The sequence below is a fragment of the Nuphar pumila genome, chromosome 13, assembly GCF_984573655.1.
Source record: "Nuphar pumila chromosome 13, dmNupPumi1.hap1.1, whole genome shotgun sequence".
In the NCBI taxonomy this organism is placed as follows: Eukaryota; Viridiplantae; Streptophyta; class Magnoliopsida; order Nymphaeales; family Nymphaeaceae; genus Nuphar; species Nuphar pumila.
The window spans coordinates 53,390,446-53,413,539 of NC_143261.1; the positions used below are offsets into that span (position 1 = coordinate 53,390,446).

The window sequence follows — 23,094 nt, forward strand, 5'->3', positions numbered from 1 at the left end:
TCTTTCTTTCATTTTAATTCTGTCTTCGATAAGAAAAAGTTATATTAAAGATATAAATGTTGTTTTGTAGGTTTTTTAGAATATGTTACAAATGTATGTTATTGCTTAAGGTATTCCTTATTTAAAAAATGCAAAATAATACATGTATTCTTTTAATTTTTTGTTTTATCTCACTTTTTATTTTTCAAGTTGCAGGTATTTTTGAGATCTTCCATGAAAACAAATTTTCTGAAAATGTCTTGTGATATTCCATTGCCAAGAATATACCGGCGAGAACAATATCTGGCTATGATTTAAACCTGGTATCTATTAAGGGTAAATGATTGAATAGAGGTTCATAATGCCTTCATATGCAGAAACATTAGGATAGTTAAGAAATGTATTTAGAAGACAAACGTGAAGGGTTGGTAAAACTTTTCTTATATATCATTAAGATATCTAAGATTATCGGAAGGCCAAGATTCCATGAATTTGTCACAAAATATTTGCTAACATAATTCATTTAAGAAAATGCTGGTAGATTCATTTAAAGAGAAGATTTTCTGGAATTGTATATGCAGCGTGAAGGAAAAGTGTTGCCTGAAGCATCACTGCCATTTCATCGTGCAATGCCAAGTTTAACTCATATGGCTTTAGTAGAGCTGGAGAAGGCTGGCATTTTGAAGTTTGTTATTAGTCAAGTATGTATTTCTTATTCTTTCTTTTACTTTTATGAATATTGGTGGTTTCTGAGCATTTATTATGCATGCCTTTCATTTGTTCAGTTATGAGTTAGAAGTCACTAAAATTACGGCCTTGTGGCATGAATTGATTGTCAAAAAGATGCGTTACCGAAAATCCCTAATGGTTTAATAAGTTAATACCCTTAGTTTTGATCCTCCTATACCTGTGAACTGGAAATATCGGTTGACTTTATTGATTTAATTTTATGTACATTGTTGTGCTAATTTTTCTTCTAAGGGCAATTAAGAGGCAAAATAATGTGCACAAGCACTAACCAAATAAGGGGCAATACACAAGTCACTTGAGGGCAAATACAAGAGTCCAAAACACACTCACAATAGCCGAAGAGAGCAAAACACAATATAAAAAATAATGTCTTATTCACTAACAATGCTTAAGAAAAGCATGCTCATAGTATGGGAGAGATTTCATATTTATAGAGAATGAAACACGCAAAGGGGCTAGGCTAATCAGCTGTTGGATTAGCCCAATAGCTAGTTGGGCTAGTCCCAACGGCTAGAAGAAAATAAAAAAGACAAAAATAAAAAATAGAAAAACAAATGTACAAGGCACCACCTATTACAACAAAATGAAAAGACAAAAATGCCCCTAATGGGCAAAACCTATTACAAATACAAAACAACAAGAATAAGAATTTATACACACACATATATATAGCTATGCATAAAGTATATACATTAACACGTATGTATATACATACGTATATACCTCATAGTTGGCAAACCCAGCGATCCGACTCGGGAATCGTCCGAGTCGGATCGGTCCCAGTTCCAGCCCAAACCTGTTTTAGCCAGCTTCGGGCATGGATCAGCTAAGTATCACCCGACTCGGCAACTCGTTGAGTTAGTCTTGAATCTGACGGTTCAGGACTAATATACGTCGAACCGATTTCAACCTGATTTGTCGGGTCAAACCGGTATTTGTACTGGTTCGTTCAGAGACGAACCAATTTAACTCTTAAAAATGCATAAAAGGGGGGTTGACCGACTCTTCCCCTCCCATTTTTGGAGAAGCTTCTTTCCCTCCCCTCCATCTTTCGACGAACCTCTCTCTATCAGTGACCATCGACGGACTCTTACGCCATCAACAATTAGGTTCTCTCTCTCTCTGAGGCGAGTTGATGCTCACTCTCTTTCTGCGAGGTGATCCTCTGAGGGGTGAGCCGATGCTCTATCTCTCTGCAAGGCGATCCTTTGAGAGGTGAGTCGATGCTCTCTCTCTGATGCAAACTGACTACTTGGGGTTGGTTCACAAACGCGCCTAAATAACTAATTTGGAATGCGGAAGCGATTTGATTTCAAAACAGGATGTAATTTTGAAAATACGTTCAGAATAGAAGGGTGTATGCAAATCAAATTAGGCATAGGCTATGTCACATGGGTGCGGGTGCGGGAGGGTATATATATATATATAAAGTTTTAACAGTTAACAATAGTAACACTAATGAAATAAAAAACAATTATCATAATATCATCAAATCAATTCATCATCATGCAAACATGGTGTTCTGAATGCGGAAATGACTTTTCTCTCTCATTGGGTGTGCGGATTTCATAAGAGCTTGGGTATTGGTGACCCCACCCGAGATTTACCTCGCAAAGGGACTGGCCCATTAAGTGACTTTATAGTTCATCTTATGAAAAAATGACTTTTCTCTATTTAATTACTAAATGTTTATTTATTTTTTTTCATAATAAAAAAGCAACATTTTCACTAAACAAAATATTAATCATCTAATAGAACAATTTATTCAATTTATTGCTTAAATTGAATATCCCATAATTTTATCGTGACTTAACATAAAAAAAATAACACATTGTTGTTTGCGTTGTAATTTTTATTTTAAAATGTCAGGCATTTAATGCAGACTGCCCCACTTGTGGGTCAATAGATTAATCTACCACTCCCTTCGACATGAGACTATTCCATGTCCAAAGAATCGTAATAGATTAGCTATTCTATATCTATAGATTCTATAGTTCTCCTTATAATAAAGGAGGGAAGAAGGTCATTAGTGGACAAAAAATATTTTTCTTTTTTTTCAATAGGCAAGCGAGGGTTTAGGCAAACCCAGAGTTACCAGTCGAGGAAGCGGGAGCGGGAAGCGAGGCACTTTCAAAAATTTAGGAAGCGGGGAGGCGTGGGACCACTTAGAAGAAAATTCCGAACCGTCTCTGAAGCGACCTAAGAAGCGAACCGGAAGCGACCTAGGAAGCGAACCGGAAGCGAGGGGGAAGCGAAAAAATGAAAAAATGGGGGAAGAGAGGGGGAAGCGTGGGGGAAGCGCGCTTCCCATAAAAGGGAAGCGTGGTTCCCATAAAAGGGGGACACTTCCCCTCACGCTTCGGAAGCGCGACGTTTCGCGCTTTCGAAGCGCGCTTCCCCTTTTACCTAGGCGCTTCCGGTAACTCTGGGCGAACCCCTACTAGTTTATTATAACTGAAAAAACTTTACATCTATTTATCCTCCCATTGAGGTTGCCGGTCGGACTGGGTTTGATTCTTTCCAAAATTTCATCACCACTCTAGCCATTTTGGCTAGTGTTCTAGCCAAAAAAATGGGGATTACAAGAAGCTTTCTTTACTTGAGTTCTATAAAACCTATACACCAACGTCTTCAAACAAATAAGGAACCATACCTCTTCCCAACTTGCCTTCGCTAGATCCGTCTCAAAGGTTCTTTCTCGGCCAGCTCCTCTCCAGATCCCTAATGTTTCAAGACATGATCTAGAGAGAGAGAGGTAGCCAAGAGATTGAGAGACGAGTGGAGAGAAAGATTGAAGGAGAGAATGAGTACCTTGGAGATGGAGAGGAGCGTTGACGGACGATGGCAGCTCGTAGGCGTTGCCGGCGTCGGGGTTGGGAGACAGGTCACAGACTCGCAGCGTCGGGCTCGGGAGACAGGAGAGGGCAAAAATGTTTTGCCCTAATCCTCTTCAGCCCATTTCATCGGGCTCTTTTTTTTTTAAAGTCGAAAATTTGGACATATATGACCTTGGGTGCGTTGACTGCACCTAGGGTCGGGTTGACTGCACCGGGTGATGCACCCGCACGCCTATGTCACACGGACTCGGCTAAGGAGGTGCCGCACCCGAGTCGACACGCCTCGACACGGGTGCGGACTCGGGTGCGGCTTCGGACTCGGCCCGGACTCGGTCAACGAGTCCGTCCACATTTTGGACTCGGTCAACTTTGACAGAGTCCAAAAATGTCCCTAAAAAACCAATTTTTTATATTTTTTATTTAAAAATATATATATAAAAAGAGGCACAGTGCTGTGACAGTGCTGTGACAGTGCTGCAGTCACAGACTGTGACTGTGCAGTGTGCACAGTCTGTGACTGTGTGACTGTGCACAGTGCACAGTGCACAGACTGTGACAGTGCACAGTGCACAGTCACAGTGCTGTGGACTGTGCACAGTCACACAGACTGTGCTGTGGCATTTTAAAAATAAAATAAAATTATATATATATTTTGCCGAGTCCCCGTGTCCAAAAATTTTAAAATTGTGCCGCACCCGTGTCGCACCCGCACCCGCACCCGCACCCACACCCGCACTCGCACCTGCACCCGCACCCATGTGACATAGCCGCACGCGCACTTGCACCTAGGGTCGTGTCGACGCGGGTGCGGCACCTGGTTGGCCGAATCCCTGTGACATAGGGCATTGGCAGTTTGCTTGATATATATATATATATATATATATATATATATATATATATATATATATATATATATATATATATATATATATATAATCTATGAGTATAGTACATCCTGCAGCAAAACACTCCTTATAATTCCCTCCAACTTCCAAGAAACGCCAATAACGCAAACAAAATGCACTTCAATAAGATTTATCAAATACGATGAACTTAACACCAGAATGTCAATACAATTTCAAAAAACAAACACACACAAGCAACTAATAGAGGTAGTTCAGTTGAAAATCGCAAGGTGGGAATAGTGGTCAGCAGACCCACTATTTGGACATCATGCATTGGGACGTCAAACACAAATAGCTATTAAATGTAGGTCAGCTGGCATATGCACTCAGCAGTCCAAAAAAAGGACAAAATATGGGTAATGACACACCCGACTGGGGTCGCGCTTAGACCCAACTGATTGGGACTGAAGGCTGGTGCTTACAGCAAGTCAACTGGCCTGAACAAGCAACACATGTCGGGCTGCGACAGGAAATGTAAATGAACAGCAAGCAATCGATTGTTCGATTTCCCAGATTTCAAGTAACAATACACTCAACAAGCTAAGATCGATTCTAAGGCAATCCTCCAACAGAAAAAAATATGTTCACGTCAAACGTAAAGGTTTCACAAATCTGGTTGCTCAGTCACATCCAACAAACACTCAACAGAAACTTAAACTCAGCAATATATTACGAGCTATGATTCAACAAAAGATATAAACAGGAATAATGATTTAAATGTGTACAACAACAAACAACGTTGCAGCAGCGAAACAGTTCCAGATTCGCTCAGCAACCACCATGGTTCATCTGGGGTTCTCGAACAACAGCACAAACAGGGAACAATGACTTCGATGAACAAGTTCTCGAATCTTGACGGGTTTAGCAACAGGCTGATTCATGAATGGTAATGGCCTACGTGACTGGAGTCACACCCAACACATTTATGCCAATATCCGCTCATCAAAACTCCAGTCACAAGCTCGTCCTCACAAGCTTTCATGCACAAGGCTGATCGGCTAGACTGGGGTCATGCCCAACAAGTCCACGCCAGCGGCAAGTCCTCAAAACTCAAGGCTTCTTCACCAAGTTCACACAGGGTCTGGTTCTACGTCCAGCCACATGGTTCAGCTCCACTCGACCTCCTCTTGGGCAGGCTCGATGGACTTTCCTTCTCACGATCACAAGTTCACATTGGTGGTTTGGTTGAACGTCCAGCCACAAGGTTCATGCACAAGCAACTTCACAAGCTCTATAAGCTTTCACCAAGTTCACGTTTTGCCTTCTTCAAGCTTCCAACCTTTTCCAGAATTTTCAGATGTGCAAAAGACCCACAAGCTCACATTTTCTTTCCATTTTTCCTTCTCATTTTTTTTTCAATATTTTTTTCAAGTTAGTCAAAAACCCATTTTTTTTCTGGATTTGTTTTTATATGAAGGAGGGAAGTAGCATGGGCTCTCATTGGCCATGTGGGAGGCCACCTCCTTGGAGGTCAATGAGCTGCCTCTTTTAAAATTCTTTGTCCTATTCTTCTCTTGGCTGGCCAAGGAGGAGCCACCAAGGGAGAAAGGGTTGGAACCTTTGGGCGGCACCTCTTTTTCAGCCCAATGAGGCTTGATGAGAGGTGACTAGTCCTTGGTTGGCCACTCATAGCCCACTAAAAGAAGACCACTTGGCATGGAAGGAGGGGTTCTCTCAACAATATGGATCTGGATCTTGGATTTAAAATTAAAACTACCCATTAGACCCACTACACCTTCTAGTACTATAAAAGTGACCCTAACAGATACTAGATCTATCTGGATCCGTAGAATCCGGCTCCTATAAAAATAAATATAAAAATAAAATAAAAAATACAAAAGCTTTTTACGTCGTTCTGAAAATTCATACAATTGGAACCAAATATCAAAATGAATTTTTTGAGATATGCTACACAAAATTCTCAAAAGATTACTGAGGGTAAAATTACCAAAATACCTTTGGGTCCCGAATTGGCCAAAATGGATTGAAATTGGATCGGGTATGTTTGAATTTGCGTTTTGGATCATATTTTCGAATTTGGATCTTTCTCTCACTCGCATGTGGGGCACAAATCTTGATGCTCGTGCATCATTCCCTCCTAGGTCGAAAGGCTTCGTCCTCAGAGCCTGATTCTTCTTAACCAAATCCCCATAATACCTATCCAAAAATACTCCATTAAATAATTTGCAACTTATAATTCTAAAAGAAACAAAATAATAATGCTCATGGAAAATAAAATTTACAGGCTATGTCACATGGGTGCGGGTGCGGCGCAATTCCAAAAAATTTGGACACGAGGACTCGGCTATATATATATATATTAAAAAATATATATTTTAAAAATATATATATATATATATATAACAATAAATTAACACATAAAAATTGTAAATTTTAAATCAAAAATAAAAAAGCAATTCTTAACACAAACTTACCAAAATATAACACATAAAGAAGCTTGTGAGTGTGATAAACAACAAAACTTATCATAAATCTGCCTCATCGTCTGAATTGGAGGGAAGAATATGATCGAGGTAGTCCATGTTGAGAGTATGCAAATTATGTTCTCCCTCCAAGTCAAAATCTTCTGGATTTACATCCCAATTCTTGGATGGTCCACAACTGCATCAAAAAATGACTATATTAGTATCTAACTTAAAACTTTGAATACAAATATTTAAATACAAACTTTGAATACAAAGAAAAAAAAGTACCTATACTCTTCTTTGGTGCGGCGAGAAATTAATCGTAGATTTGAGTGAACATAAACCAAATCCTCTACTCTTTTACTAGTGAGTTTGTTTCTTTTACTGTTGTGAATTTGAGCGTATGTACTCCAATTTCTTTCACAACAAGATGATGTAGCAGGTTGGGATAACAACTTCATTGCAAGACGTTACAGATTTGGTGTCTCTGATCCATATGTTGCCCACCAATTAAGGGGATCTTCCTCGTCCCTTGCCACGAGTGCTGCTAAAGAATCTAATCTCCCAATAGAAAACTTGCCAAACTCATTATTTACAACTTTAAACATGTGAGGATCATTAAAAAGTCTTCTTAAACATATCATTCTATTTCTTGATATCTCAGGATATTCATTTGGAGAAACACGACCAACACCTGTTGTCAACCATTTTTTTGCATAGTATTTTGGATTGAGAGAGTGTGCCATGCAATGCAAAGGTGTATTTCTTTTATCCCATCTTCTCACTAAAACTGAATGTACATGATTGTAAAATTCTGAATCATCAAGTGCAATATCTTTCTTCTCATGTTTAAAAATGATACTTTGAACTTTTTCAATCATATTGTCCCACATTTCATAAATTCTATGAAGCATGGGTACATCTATGTCAACTTCTCTCAACATTTCCCAAATAGGCTATGTAAATTCAATAAAATATGTAATTTTATCCCACAAAAAATCATCACAGATGCATTTTTTGATAGCTTGAGCCTTGACATCATCTTCAGTACGATAAAAATCTCAATCTTGATCAACCACCATCATCATCAATGCATTCTTGAGTTGCTTAATTCTTTTCATCATAACAATGAGAGAAGCAAAACGAGTTTCAACAACTTTCAGTAACTTAAGATCAGAATGCCTATTAAATATAGAAAGAGCATGACGATGGTTTACAACAAAATTTCTAATATTTCGAACATCATGCTCTATTTCCTCAATCCATAAACACATTTCACGTGCATGTGTATCATCTTTTGATGGATTGCATATACTCTTAAGTGCCAAATTTAAACTGTGTACTGCACAAGGAGTCCAAAAAATATGTGAATATGTATCTTCACTTGCTAAATTCATTTCTACACGACTGCAAACTGGAGGATTGTCAGTAATGATTTGCCCCACACTTTCTTCACCCACTTCTTTTATCACTTCGACAAATAATCTCTTTAAATATTCAATATCTTTATACTCTCCAGATGCATCAACAGTCTTCAAAAAGATTGGCCCATTAAGTGAGTAAGCAATGAAGTTTATCAGTGGTCGCCTTTGTATATCAGTCCACCCATCAGAAACAATTGACACTCTATGTATGCAAATTTTTGGGTCTCTAACAAGTCTTCAATTCTATTTTTTTCCTCTGCAAGAATGACTGTTCTTAGTTTTTCTGAACTAGGAGGCACATAACCACTCAAATTACAATTAGCCAAAGATGTAATCATATCTTTCCAGTATGGACTTCTATCTACATTAAAAGGAATTGAGCTTGAGTAAAAGAATCGACCAATCTTTTTATCAATTTCTGCTCTTGCCATGTTTTTGAATGACGCTTGTATTGTTTTATTGCTTTCCATCTTTCTTTTCTTTAAAAGCTCTTCTTGTATATCACTAGCAATAGGAAAAGACAAATTAATCGAATCGCTTCTCATCTCTGCAATTTTCTTCTTTTCAGCTTTCTCTTGTTCTTTTTTTAATTGCTTTAACATGTCTTTGTCAACCCCAGAACATGCCCTAATTCCTTGACCACGAATATGCAAAAGATGTGCTTTCACACGTGTATAAGAACTTGTGAAAACAGTCTTACATAGATTACAATGAAACTGCACATTCTCACCACCACCACCACTAGCTTTTACCCATTTTGTCACAAGCCTTCAAAGTGGTTGAGAAACTTCTAATTCAGGGTTAGAACTTGAACCAAATGTATTGACACTACCGCTAGAACTCGCCATTATATCTGAAAAGTGAAAACTGAAAAGAAAATAAGTAAATAAAGTTAATAAACACTTCAAAATAATAGTAATAAGAGCTCTAGGTTCGTTTCTCCTATGCAAATCAGGCCCTCCGCAAACCAGCTTCGAGATAGGGGGCCTACCTCCTATCTGACGCAAAAAGGAGGGGCAGGGCAAGCCAACTTGAACCTTATCAGTGACAGGGGCTTCACCCTTGCCAAAAAGCCAAAGGCAGCAGGGGAAACGAGGAGGGGCTCCTTCTGTCCGGCAGGGCAAGGCTCGGCCTGTCAGCCGAGCCCCCTCATTCCCCCCCTCCTACTTCTTACCCTTGCGATAAAAGGAAAACGAGGAGGGGCTGAGCCCCTCCTATGTGAATCAGAGGCACAGGGTGGGACCAAGCCCCTCTTCTGTGAGTAGAGGGTGCAAGGGGGGGAGGGGCCTGCCCGACATAAGCGAAACGAGGAGGGGCCAAGCCCCTCCTTTGTGAATAGGAGGCACAGAGAGGGGCCGAGCCCCTCTTCTGCGAGCAGAGGGTGCAAGGAGGGAGGTTGCGAGCAGAGGGTAGACATACCTCTTGAGTGTTGACGGAGGGGGAGACGGTGGCTGGCACCTGTGCGTACTGTCGCCGGAGTCTCGATCGCCGGCGTGGGTGTAGGAGAAGGCTGTAGGGGCTGAGGGGGAGAGGCAAAATCTAGAGAGTAAGCCCCTCCCCCTGTCGATAAATCCCTTTTAGGGTTCGGCTGCAGATGAAATTTGGATCTGGGTCGGGTTTGGACCCGACCCAGATCCAAAACGTATTTTAAAAATCAAAATGGACATTTTTGGACTCGGTCAAAGTTGACCGAGTCCAAAATGTGGACGGACTCGGCCTCAACTCGTTGACCGAGTCTGACTCGGCGTTGACCGAGTTCGGGCCGAGTCCGAAGCCGCACCCGTGTCGGGGCGTGTCGACTCGGGTGCGGCGCCTCCTTAGCCGAGTCCGTGTGACTTAGTTTACAGGTTGGAAGATTACCTGATTCCTCCAATCTAATTCTTCACAAAATTTATATTTAACCTGTTCTAGAATTTCAACAATATATGAAATTTTCAAAAATTTATTTTAAAGCAACAATTCATCTAAGATCGAATATTTAACAGGTTTTCCTTCGAACAAGGCAATCACAAATTCAGAAAAAAATTGAGCATCAACTGGAGAATCTTTTTTTTAGGTAAAATTTTGCTGCAAATGAAAGGATTTTTGCCTAAGATTGTGTGCTTGCAACCTCGCTGGACTGAATATCTTAGGTAGGGATAGGGTGTGGAAAGAAACGCTGCCGGATTGGTTTCCCTCCCTTTCAGATTTGTATTTGTGATTTCTTCATTGTACTCTGGTCGGGGTCTGCCTAACCCCAGCTTGCCATTCTAAAAAAAATAGTTCTGTTTTTTCCTTTTTTTATCTGTCCATGGAAATATTCTTTGTATGTCATGTGAAGAAGCCTCAGAAGTTTTTTGCTGCTTTTGTTTTGCACGCAGCCTAGTTTTGGCTATCCAGGATGATGTCATTTTTCCCTTTTGTTGGTAGCTTATTTCATGATCTTGTTGGCTAGTTTTTGCATTATACATTTATCTCAGTTTAATTGTTTCTTTAAAATTTTCTTCTTTGCCTGGATAATTTTCAGAGATGAAATTCATTTGTTTTGCTTTATTTTTCTCATGGCAGAACATTGATAACCTCCATCTTCGATCTGGGATACCAAGGGAGAAACTAGCTGAGTTGCATGGAAATTCATTTAGGGAGCTTTGCCCCAAGTGTGGAGTAGAGTATGGTTTCCAGATATCAATCACATTATGTATATAAATATATTTCATGGTTATGCATTGAATTCTGATGATGCTATAACAAAAAAAGGACTTTATAACCCATAGTGATTTACAATTCACATTTTTTGATCTACATGCAATTAAACCTTGAAGATATATTCGTGACTTTGAGGTGGAAACTATTGGAATGAAGGAGACTTCTCGGCGTTGCTCTGTTAAAAATTGTGCAGGGAAACTACAGGACACTGTTCTTGACTGGGAGGTAACTTGCTTATCAATGCAGAATGGAGAAACACACGTTAGCTTTTATCTTGCTCTGACTGTTCTCTGTGAGACATTTAATTACCATTTAGGCAATATTTTGATGGGATCTATTTTTCTTTTTAACTTCTGAGTTTAAGATAGAGATGTGTATGGTGGCATGTGAAATGAAATACTATTTCCAGGAAGAAGAAAACGAGAATCACTTTACAATCTTTTTTCAATATCCTACTATTTTACTTTTTTCTTAATTCTGAGTTTAAGATGGAGATATGTATGGTGGCATGTGAAATGAAATACTATTTCCAGGAAGAAGAAAATGAGAATCTCTTTACAATCTTTTTTCAATATCCTACTATTTTACTTTTTTCTTAATTTATTCCATATTCACCAAAATCACTGATATTTTGAAATATTGCGATAAAATCGCTATTTTAAGGTTTGCTGATAATATCAGCAATATATTGCGATATTTCAAAATATTGTGATTTTATCAAGATATTTTTTATTTTTTTTAATGTTTTAAGGCTGTTTTTTTTTAGTTTTTTTTGTTTCTTTTATATTTTAAACTTTTAAAACTTGTTTCTTTATATTTTTGCAAGAAAAACAATGCAAAGCTTATTATTTTGTTAATTTTTATTAATTTTAAAACTTCCAAGATTTTTCCCGACAAAAACCACTTTTTGAAAAAAAAAAAACCTTGGCGAGAAATTGCCTTGAAAGATATAGGTGACTGGTTTATTCCTAATTGAAAGCTTCAAGTCAGTGGAATATATGATAATTCTGTCATACTTCTCAATCTTTCTTGTTGTAAAATGATTTGAACATTGCAGCAGCTGAAAAGAGCATGAGCCAGAATTGTTTGTCTTATTCACATCTTAAGTGGTACATCAAATAGAAAATGGAGATATGTTTTAGAATTGAATTTGGCAGCTCAATTAATAATTTTTTATAAGATATGCAATGAAGTTCTGGGAGATTATGAGAAACAATGTCTGCCTTTGGGTTTGCTCTTTGACATTCTCTTAGGATTGCTATATTTGTTCTTCGCAGAATGCTTTGCCTCCAGCAGAAATGAATCCTGCAACAAAGCACTGTAAGATGGCTGATGTGGTCTTTTGTTTGGGAACCAGGTAGTTTTATGTTCATGAACTAAGTTTTTGTGTGGCGCTCCAGTGCAATTTTCATTTCTCTTCTTTCCTATGCATAAATGTCATGTGGTGTTTTATTGGCTGTTGTTAATCTACAGTTGGATGCAGTAGCTATTAAGTCTTTGCATATTTTTCATATCCTCTTCTTTGGGAGCATGCATGAGAGCCAATACGACTTATTGCAATTGAAAATTGCATGTTTGTTTTTCTGGTCTATTTGCCTGTTTGATAGAAACTATTGATCAATTTTTATATTTTAAGAGAAATATGAAACTAGTTTCCTGCTTGCAGTTTGCAGATCACCCCTGCATGCAACCTGCCTGTGAAATGTCTTCGTGGAGGGGGAAAGATTGTTATTGTAAACCTTCAGGTATTGCTATGGCTGTGGCTATGTTGGTAGGTGACCTTTATCTGAATAATTTGGTAACTTTATATGAACAGGAGACCCTTTAAATTTGTTTCATCTCTCTCTCTCAAAATAAAGATTTGACCATTTTGAATTTCTTTTAAAATTTATTTCATATCTTTCTCTCTCAAAATAACTTGATTGGGTTGGACATGGTCGACAAGTGCCTGACACGGTACTGACCGTGTCCATTACATTTCATAACTTTTTTGGCATCGTACTTCAAGGGACATTCCTCATATTTGGTGTGTCCTTGTGACATAGATTGAAGTAGCCTACAGTACAAATTGATGATTATGTAGCACGACTGTCAGTTGTTTTATTGTGTTGGAAACAGATGTGTAAATGTTAGGATCTATTTTATTCTTATGTGGATTGAGAAAAAAATGGGACTTGTTAGTTAACTGTTGAGGTTCTGTATCATAACTTTCTTGTAATGCATGTTTTGGCAAAAAGAACTGCAGGCTGGATAAGAAGTAGAGACCAAGTTTTATAAGTTTTGTTTGCATTTTTTTAATTTGCTTTTTGTAATTCTTTTCTCCATTTATGGGCATTATATGGTGTTTACGCTGGAAACATTTGTTGTATAGCACTTGAGAACATTTTGCTTTGCAGCCAACACCGAAGGATAAGAAAGCAGCATTGGTGATTCACGGTCAGGTTGATAAGGTATGGGCATGTGTTGGATGGTTAGCATGCAGTACCTTTACTATGATTTTGTAATGTCAAGCAATATTATATTGCAGTCGCAGCTTGTTATGGAATGTGGTGACAACCTGATCTTTTCATAGTATATTAAAAATCTAGAGCAAGGTGTCTTTTGAGCTGACTCTGAATTAAAAAGCTTGTGGTGGACAACACGATCTTCATATGCCATTTGCTATGGTACCTACACAATTATAGATTTGATTGTTTAGAGATTTTTGTCTAAACTAACATGCAAATACTGTTAGTTTTGGCAATATCTACAAGAGGCAAACCAGAAAGTCCATCTACACCTTTGATTTTTCCCCTTTAATTTTCACAAAGAAAGGAATTCAGATATTGGTAGAAAAATATTTGAAAATTCAAAAACATGTATGCAAGCTACTGTAAAGAATCCACAAGGATTAAAAAATAAAATACCTACTATGGGAAAGAGCACAAGAACAAACTTAGGGTTACTGGAAGTGCCATAGGGCATGGGGAAGCGTGCTTTCCCAAAGCGTGTTTCGGAAGCACAAAACGTGGTGCTTTTGAAACATGTTGGGGAGCGCCAAAAAAACTTGGGAAGCATGCTTCTCGTTTAGGAGAAGCACACTTCCCATTTTAGGAGAATCACACCTCCCATTTAGGGGAAACTCGCTTCTCTTTTTTTTTTTGTATTTTTATTTTTATTTTTTTTCTTTATTTTTTTTGCTTTCCCCTTGCTTCCGGTTCGCTTCCTAGGTTGCTTTCGGTTTGTTTCCTAGGTTGCTTCCGAGATGATTCCTGGTTCGCTTCTAAGTCGTCTCGCACTTCCGGCTTCCTAAAATTTTGAAAGTGCCTCTCTTCTAGCTTTCATTTTCCGCTCCCGCTTCCCTGACTGGTAACTCTGAACAAACCACTAAGTGTCTCTCATAAAGCCAACACAAGAACACACTTTAAAAAATGTAACTTTATTCATTTAATGTGCATTAGAGAATGCATAAGAAACTAGGGGAGAAGATGTCCCTATATATACACAACATGGGGCTAAAGGAGAGCCCTCTATAGCCGTTGGGGAGGCCCCAATAGCTAGAAATATAGCCATTGGGCCTTCCCAGCAACTCTATGGTCTTTTGACCATAGTGCCCTCAACCTCAAACAAAAAGACAAAATACCAAAAAGGCCCTATTACATGTACGGTATTACCAAAATACCCCTAGATACAGAATTACCAAAATACCCCTAGAAACACACACACACACACAAACACACACACACACACACACACACACACACACACACACACACACACACATATATATATATATATACATTTTAGCAGCTATATGACGGATTATTATTTTGGTTTTTATTGATATGTAATATAAACTTTTTTTTTGATGATTTTCATCTTTCATTGATTTTTCTGAACAAGCTAAAGGGTATCAGACTCTATTGTGCATTAATTATATGAAAAGGGAACTACAAAAGGTAGGCTTTCTTTACTATTTCAAAAGGGGTTTAGACCATGGTTGCCAGTTGAGGAAGCGGGAGCGGGAAGCGATACGGGAAGCGGGAGCGGGAAGCGAGGCATTTTCAAAATTTTAGGAAGCGGGGAAGCGTGGGACCACTTAGGAGTGATTCGGGAAGAGTCTCGGAAGCGACCTAGGAAGCGTCTCGGAAGCGACCTAGGAAGCGTCTCGGAAGCGAGGGGGAAGCGAAAAAATAAAAATAAAAAATACAAAAAATTGAAAAAACAGGGGAAGCGTGGGGGAAGCGAGGGGGAAGCGTGATGGGAAGCGTGCTTCCCATTAAAGGGAAGCACGTCCCCCATTAAAGGGGGACGCGTCCCCCATTAAAGGGGGACGCGTCCCCCATTAAAGGGAAGCGCGCTTCCCAAAAAAGGGGGACGCTTCCCCCCACGCTTCGGAAGCGCGACGTTTCGCGCTTCCGAAGCGCGCTTCGGGGAAGCGCGCTTCCCCTTTTAGCTAGGCGCTTCTGGTAACCCTGGTTTAGACCTATAACCTCAATAGGATGTAAATTTTCTTGAAAAAGAAAATGGTTTTAATATGGATAAGCCTAAGGATGACTTCTAGTATTCTTATTTGATTTGTTACCAAAGAAAGATACATTTAGTGAAGAATTGGAAAATGAGCATGATGGAATTATGCATATTGATGATTCTAGTGACTCTTTAAATGATGATGTTTTGAGTTATGATATTTAGAAAAACTGTTGAAAATCCTCCATGTGCACTTGATAGGTATTCTCAAAACCAATCACTTGAAGAACCTAGTGCTAGAAAATCAATTGAACCTCTAGACTTCTCGATAAGTTTGTGTCTTATGAGTCCTTTTGACCAAGGTATAGAGTTTGTCTTATGTCTATTCACTCCTTTCATGAACTACAATGAGATCAAACTTATTCTCGAATGGGTAGATGCTATGAACCTAGAATTAAGAGCCCTGGAAAAAGCAAAAACTTGAGAAATTCAATCTTTACCCTTAAGAAAAAATACTATAGGATGTAGGTGGGTTTATAAGGTTAAAGTTAAGGGGGGATGGATCTTTAGAAAGATATAAGGCTAAGTTAGTGGCCAAAGGTTACTCTCAATTGCTTATATTGATTCTGATTGGAAAGGTAATCCTAATGATAGCGTCTCAACTACGAATTTTGTATGTTTTTAGGTGACTCTTATATCTTGGAGGTGCAAGAAAAAACAAAAGATTTCTTTATCATCAACATAAGCTGAATAGCACACTATGACAACTATGGGAATCATCTAGTTGAGGAGTCTTCTAAAATATATGAAAGTTGTCATTTCTAGTTCTTCGAAGATGTGATGCTACAATAAAAGTATCATCTGCATTATGAGTAACCACACCTTCAATGAACGAACCAAGCATATAAAGATGAACTGCCACTACGTTAGAGAAGAATATTCAAGAGAAACAATTAAGTTTTCCTATATAACTTTTGAATATCAGCCATTAGACTTCTTTATTAAGGCCTTACCTTCACTTCGCTTTATTTCTCTTCTTGACAAACTTTCGGCTATCCCACCATAAGTTTGATGGGAGTGTTAAGATGTATAGGTATATATGTATGTATATATACATATATGTTTGAAGGGAGTGTTAAGATGTATAGGTACATATGTATGTATTTGTGTATAGATATGTATATACATATACATATATGGCTGTTTTTAATTGTAATAGTTTATGCACATATAGGGGCATTTTTGTCATTTTCTAAACATGTAATAGGTAGTGCCCATTAGGGGCACTTTTGACTTTTGTTATTTTTTATTTTTTGTAATATAGCCATTAGGGACTAGCCAACTAGCTCTCCCTTATTTTTGTTATTCTTTCTCAAGCATATTTGTGAGAATAAAACATATACTTTTTTACTTGTTTGTTCCGTCTTGCGCTTGCCCATTAGTGGCTTATGTGTGTATTTTGAATCTTTGTATTTGCCACTAAGTGGATTGTGTATTGTCCCTTGGTGAACTAGTGCTTGTGTATTTGCCACTAAGTGGCTTGTGTATTGTGCACATTTGTTTGGTTCTTGTAAGCCCTTAGTGGCCTTGTCTTTGTATATCTTTGTTTCATTATAGTACTAGTGTCGACACACGCTTACAGTTGCTGCATGGGTACGTGTTGGGTTCAAATTGGACCCGACCCAAAAACCCATTTTCTTGTTCTTTTTTTTTACGTTGTTTCACGACAGTCAAAAGGTGATGCCCCTTTTTCAAAACCCTTCCCTCCTTTCCACCTTCGATTGCGCAAGGAGAAGACGAAAAAGAAGAAGGGGAGAGAGAGATACCCATCTATCCCTCCTCCTACTCTGCATTTTATATATATTAAAGAAGTGGAGCCCCGTATCCGCATTTTTTGAAATCGCTGTCGTACCTTATGTACCCGCATCCATACCCATGTGACATAGCTTCGGACTCATTTTCACAGGATGTGGCTAGAGTTTCACAGCTGTTTGCCACTGACGCCAACCCTCCTCCTTTATCTAGGTTTGTATTCTTTCTTCTTTACTTTGTTTCTTGTTCCTTTCTTTCTTGTTTTGGGATATATGCTTTCATTTTTCATCTTAGTTTCATTACTAAGAATCTAATACCTAATGCCTATCTGACCTCTCAAGAAGTGTTGGGTTTTCATCTTCATCTTGTGCTCAACCTGTCTATTAAATGACTTGGAGAATTAGGTTGACCAACTTACTCAGCCTATACCAGCTTTTGGAATTTGCCAGAATCGCCAGATTACTTGCATCTCTACTTATTAGGGATTTTTCTTCTGGGTTGGTTTTTTGAAGGGGACAAGTATGAGCCCCCTCTAAGGTCTAGACACAAAAGCTGGTCTGGGCTGTTAGATTTGACTAGAGGAAATCCTCATTTGATGATTCGCAAAATGGATGACAGGTTAAGCAACACAGTTGATTTTGGAATGGTGATATCTAAACCAACTGCTTAGCTCCCATCTGTGACTGACAATGGGGATTGCAGACAAGTGATGACCTTGCATCATTGATCTCTTTTCACAGCGAATATTGTCATACTAAGTTGTGGGGTATTGCCATTGCCTTCATGTAGTTCATTACTCCTCATGAGTTTATCAGTTGCACGTCTAAGTAGCACTTAATGCAGTGCCACATTAGGTTACGAGTTCCTTCAGTTGTCCTCTTGCCTAGATTTGTAGACATTGGCCAGTATGTAGGAGAAATACTAATCGCAGGTTGCAATTTCTTAACATAGTGTATTTTGGATAATATGTTCTTATTGAGTTTCTTCATGAGAATAACCCTAATTTTGTTTATGTGGTTATTGGTGTTTGGAAATTTCGATGCTTTATTTTATTTATGTCGAGTTCTCTAAAATTGCGTATATACAGATTGCCATGATCGTGCATTTAGGATACTTATTGTGATGTATCTCTGACTTGATTAGCTGCAGATTATTGCAGGTGTTATGGATTTTCTTAATTTGCGCATCCCTCCATATATTCGTTTTGATCTTATTCAACTTAGTCTTTCTCAGTCATACAAAAGTAAGCATACATTTTTCATTTTCTAATGATTTCTCCTCTTCAACATATGCTTTGATTTGAAGCTTGATGATGCAGGAAGCTGTTACCTGTTTGGTTGATTCTCTTGGTTCATGTGCATTCTATCAAGACTGGATTTGCAACTTTAAGTTGAAGTAAACTTAAAGTCTGAGTTAGCAGTAGCACTCCCTATAGTGGAAAATAGTGTTCTGTGACAGTTTAGCATGTTGTTGTATATTCATATCAGGGGCATAGTGGTCATTTTTGATTGAGGACATAAATGTCTTTCTTCTGTTTGTGTCCTATTGTTTTTGTCTAAATTACATTAAGGATATAGGGACATTCTTTATTTGTATATGCTCTTTTCTATTGTTTCATGTATGTATTGTATTTAGAGTTTAGACTAGAATAAGCAAAGGCAATTCCGTCATGTGCCTCTCTTCTTTTCTCAAGTATTGATGCACGCAGTAGTTGTATTATTTTGCTATGAGAATGAAGCAAGTCCCTTCCGTCATGTGACTCACTCTTCTTCTGTCAAGTATTGATGAACACACTTGAAGATCTATCACTGCTAATTCCATTTTTATTAATTCAAGAGTGCTTTTTTCGCTTCCTTCAGTGATAAAAGACAGGAGGTGCATAAAGTAAAGATACAGAAAGGAATTTGTAGTCTTCCAGAAGAGGGCTGATCAATTGGATTTTTGGTTGACTTGTTCTAAATCTTTGTTGACCCACTGCTGTATTAATCAAGTTGTGTGGAGTCTTTCAAGTCTTTGGTGATTCAATAAGATGGCCAAGTTTGATAAAACAGGAAGAAAAGCAATCTTTTAGTCAAAACATTTAACACCAGATAAAAAGTTTTTTAGCTTTTTATTATTGTGTTATTACCATGTTAGGATGTATCTGGAAAGATAGAGAAAAATTGAAGAGGGAGGTAGTTTCTTACTTTTTGATGAGAAAAAGGGCATGAAGGAAGAATGGGGGAAGCAGAGGGATGAATAGCTTGTACTCTAGATTGTAGCATTCCATTTGCCATATTTGGGTTCTACTTGCATATTCTGCACCTACCAACAGTGTCACCTTTTTGACATATTGCACAATATATGAAAAGGGGTAGTTAAACATGCCCAAACTGATGAAAATATGGCAACAAATTTTAATATCTAATATTATATAAAATTGTAAAAGGTGTTTCCAAATATCCTCTTGTTGATTTAATTGTCACATTATTTTCATGATATTATCATTATGATAATATCCACGCTGTTATCCTTAACAGTATTAGATCAATTGCTCAAAGTTAGGCCATCTTAACCTACTATCATTATGATAATATCCATGCTGTTATCTACTTGAGTGCATCGGTAGTAGATCCTACTGATTGAAATTTGCATCACACCTATCTGCAATGAAGATGTTTTTTGCACAAGTAAAATCAAATTTTCATGTTATTCTGGTATGGACTTCACAGAAGATGTTTATAACATTTGCATGCTTCTCTCACCAGTTTGGTGATATAGATGTCCATGAAGAATTAGATCTGTTGTCATACCATTTTTGCAATATCGTTCTTGGATCAACTGTATGGAAGCCTTCTTCCAATATGTTCAATCCAATCAGTCACTACTCTTAGATTTTGTCCTTTGTAGCTTTCATGTGATTCCAATCTATTACATCCGTGTGACCATGGTGCCTTATATTAGGTATGCCTCATCTAAGTGGTATGTCCTATAATGTAGCTGAAAGTTACAGCTGTTCGTGCTTTGATAAGATTGTTGCAACACATGGATGGCTGGAATATTTTGTACTTTTGCTGAATCACATATTTGAATGGTATTCTCTTAAGTGATCTAGAGATTTTCTAATAGGCAAATATAGTTGTTGACCGTGAGTTTCATTTCATAAAAGTTTTATTGTCTCCAATCTCCATTGTTTTTTGATATTTGACAAATTTTATATTTGTTTTCCAAACAATTATCGCTCTCTAAATAGTTCCTTATGTCACTTTCTACTAAATTCTCAATTCTGAATCCTCTGGAAATTTAAAATCAGGCTTCCTGATTCTGATTCCCATACTCTCTCTCTTTCACCCCCGGGCAACTGTGGTTATTCCAATAAGATGTGAAGAATTTGTTCTAAACATGAGCTTCTGTTTGGAACAATCAAGAAAATAGCTGTACAGGGTAAAGTATGTCACTCGAGTATTTGGATAAGGATTGAAAACCCTAGATTGAAGTGATTGGTAAATGGTGTTGCTAGAACAATTTTTTGTTACATATGGTCTGGTGCAAGGTCCATTCTGCTTGTTGATTTAACTACTACAATCAATTCTTGGTAGATTTTCTTGGTGTCTTAATTGTTTCATGCCGATTCACTGAATTTCTTCTTTTTGATGTCCCTTTGCATGCTTCTTGTATCTCTGAAATCTTGGTTAGTGCCTTGTGTTGTTTTAAAGATGTAATGTCCAATTTTGAGGCATCCTGAACCATTACTTTGCATTGCAGGGGGGAAATTCGTAAAGTGGACTATCAAGATTTCAAGTGTGGGTGGACAAAAGACTCCACTGCCATTTCTCAAATCAGTTGATGTAATGCTCAGCACTTATATTTTTACTTTCCATGCATGTTGTAAGAAATGTTTGTTTAGTCCTATAACTGCTATTAATATCATGAATCTAAGCCTTAGTCAAATTTGGGCCGTTTTTATTTATTCTAATAATCTGATGGCATTTCTCCTGCAATTGCCTATTGTGAATTTTTGTTTTTCTACTTGTTTCTGTCTTTCTATTTTTAAATTAAGTCAATGTGGCTCTCATCTAAAGTCTGTTGGCAACTTGATCTGCTTTATAGATAACCTTTCCAGAAAGACCCGATATGAAAAATGCACTTCTATGTGATCAACCATTCTCCTTAACAAGGTGCTTTAATCAGTTGTTAATGTACATTATCTTCTTTATTCTTGAATAGTTTGGATTTTAAAGATCTTTTTATTTGTCCTTTTCTTTGTTGTTTCTTTTAGGGAGACTATTAGGTCAAGAGCATTTAAGATGGTATTACAGCTCAATTTTGTTGAAGGTTGTGGATGTTCATCCATTAAGATGGAGAGGACAGTCAATTTTCTGGTGAGCAAAAGCTGCCCATAAAACTGGTTTTTCTTTTTGTTGCAGAACCAACATGTGGATCATGTGAGGCTTTTGAGCCTCTAATAAATGAAATTGTAGCCAAATTGCCCCATGATTTGAAACTTTTTTGAACCTCATCTTTAGATAATCAAGAGGCTTAGTGAAAATTTCAGATTTCTTTTCTGTGGGAGATATGAGGAGGTGTATGATTTTCATGCTTGTTAGGGCCTGCATCCTATTGTGGAAATAGAGAAAAATTCAGAATCTCTTACATGAGAATAGAAGCTCAATTTCATGATGTTCCTAATCCACAAGGCTTTATGAGGTCCTGTGTGATGTCATGCAGGATTCTCATGAGAGTTTCAATTATGAGAAGAGTTCTATTCTCCAACAACTAAGGGATGCAACACTCGAAGATTCACAATGTGGGATGCATGCTATGGTCGAAAGAAAATTTTCTTCAAATCCTCATACTGAAATAACTACACATGCCATGGTAACTAGCCTCTTGAGACACGATGAATACCAGATACTCAAGGAAAATGGAGTCCCTGAAAGCAATGAGACATGCCTCTTGAGACAAAATGTACCAGTGGTCCGTATGGAAGATGAAGGTCCTGAAACCAGCAGCATAGGCCTTGAGACGCACAACCAAACGGTGATCCTGAAGGACACTGAAGTCCCTGAATGCAACAGTGTGAGTCTAATGACAGATGGTGAGCTGGTAAGCCTGAAGGAAGATTTACACAGAAGTAGCAGTGCAGAGCTTTCAAGACAAGATGAGCCTGTGATCCTCAAGGAAGCTAAAGCTACTGAAACCTTGAAGATGATGAAGAGAAGTGGAACAGATCTTACTTGCAATGGTATTCCAAAGAAAGCAAAGCCATGATCTTTTATTCTTTCCTTGTATTCTTGTTTCATTCCTTCTTTTGCCCTTTCCTTCCTTTTTCCATACTTCATTCTTCTAGTCTGGTTAGGCTCTTTTTAATAGTTAAACATATGTAGTTGATTTTGTTGGTGCTATCTTTGGGCTGCTCTGAAGATGTATATAGATACAATTAGGTGTTAAGAGGAGCTGGAACTGAGTGAATTTTGTATCTTCACACTCGGTGAAACATTTGGATATTTCAATAGGAATAGATCTTGAACTGCTTGTAAATTCCTTGTGATTTAAAGAACTATCAATTCTGTGCTCTATATTCACTAAAAGAAGGCCCACAATAAAAGACTTCTGTAATTTTAGTGTATTTATTTTCTTTTTGCTTTTAGAAAGTTGGTTTCTGTTGCATCCTGAAAATATAGCTTATATTAAAAGATCTTAAGAAAGATGCTTTCCTACTAAATCAAAGTGTAGGGAAAATGGGAAAATTGAAATGCACAAATCTATATATTCTATGTTTCTGGGGTTATTTATAAGTAATCTTGTGGTAATCTATATAAATGTTATTGTATTTTTTTCTTAAACA

At 37.8% G+C, this 23,094-nt stretch overlaps 1 protein-coding gene across 1 annotated transcript in view; it reads left to right on the forward strand.

Annotated features, from left to right (window-relative positions):
- SRT1 (sirtuin 1) overlaps nucleotides 1-22,183 on the forward strand; it is a 39,446-nt gene extending 17,263 nt beyond the window's left edge. The window contains exons 4-15 of the mRNA XM_089986209.1: nucleotides 561-680; nucleotides 10,869-10,969; nucleotides 11,123-11,231; nucleotides 12,284-12,363; nucleotides 12,673-12,751; nucleotides 13,403-13,456; nucleotides 18,417-18,510; nucleotides 21,012-21,094; nucleotides 21,357-21,424; nucleotides 21,526-21,628; nucleotides 21,975-22,053; nucleotides 22,158-22,183. Coding sequence (XP_089842335.1) covers nucleotides 561-680; nucleotides 10,869-10,969; nucleotides 11,123-11,231; nucleotides 12,284-12,363; nucleotides 12,673-12,751; nucleotides 13,403-13,456; nucleotides 18,417-18,510; nucleotides 21,012-21,094; nucleotides 21,357-21,424; nucleotides 21,526-21,628; nucleotides 21,975-22,053; nucleotides 22,158-22,183 — 996 coding nt within the window. The remainder of the gene's footprint in view (nucleotides 1-560; nucleotides 681-10,868; nucleotides 10,970-11,122; nucleotides 11,232-12,283; nucleotides 12,364-12,672; nucleotides 12,752-13,402; nucleotides 13,457-18,416; nucleotides 18,511-21,011; nucleotides 21,095-21,356; nucleotides 21,425-21,525; nucleotides 21,629-21,974; nucleotides 22,054-22,157) is intronic.
- The last annotated feature ends 911 nt before the right edge of the window (nucleotides 22,184-23,094 follow it).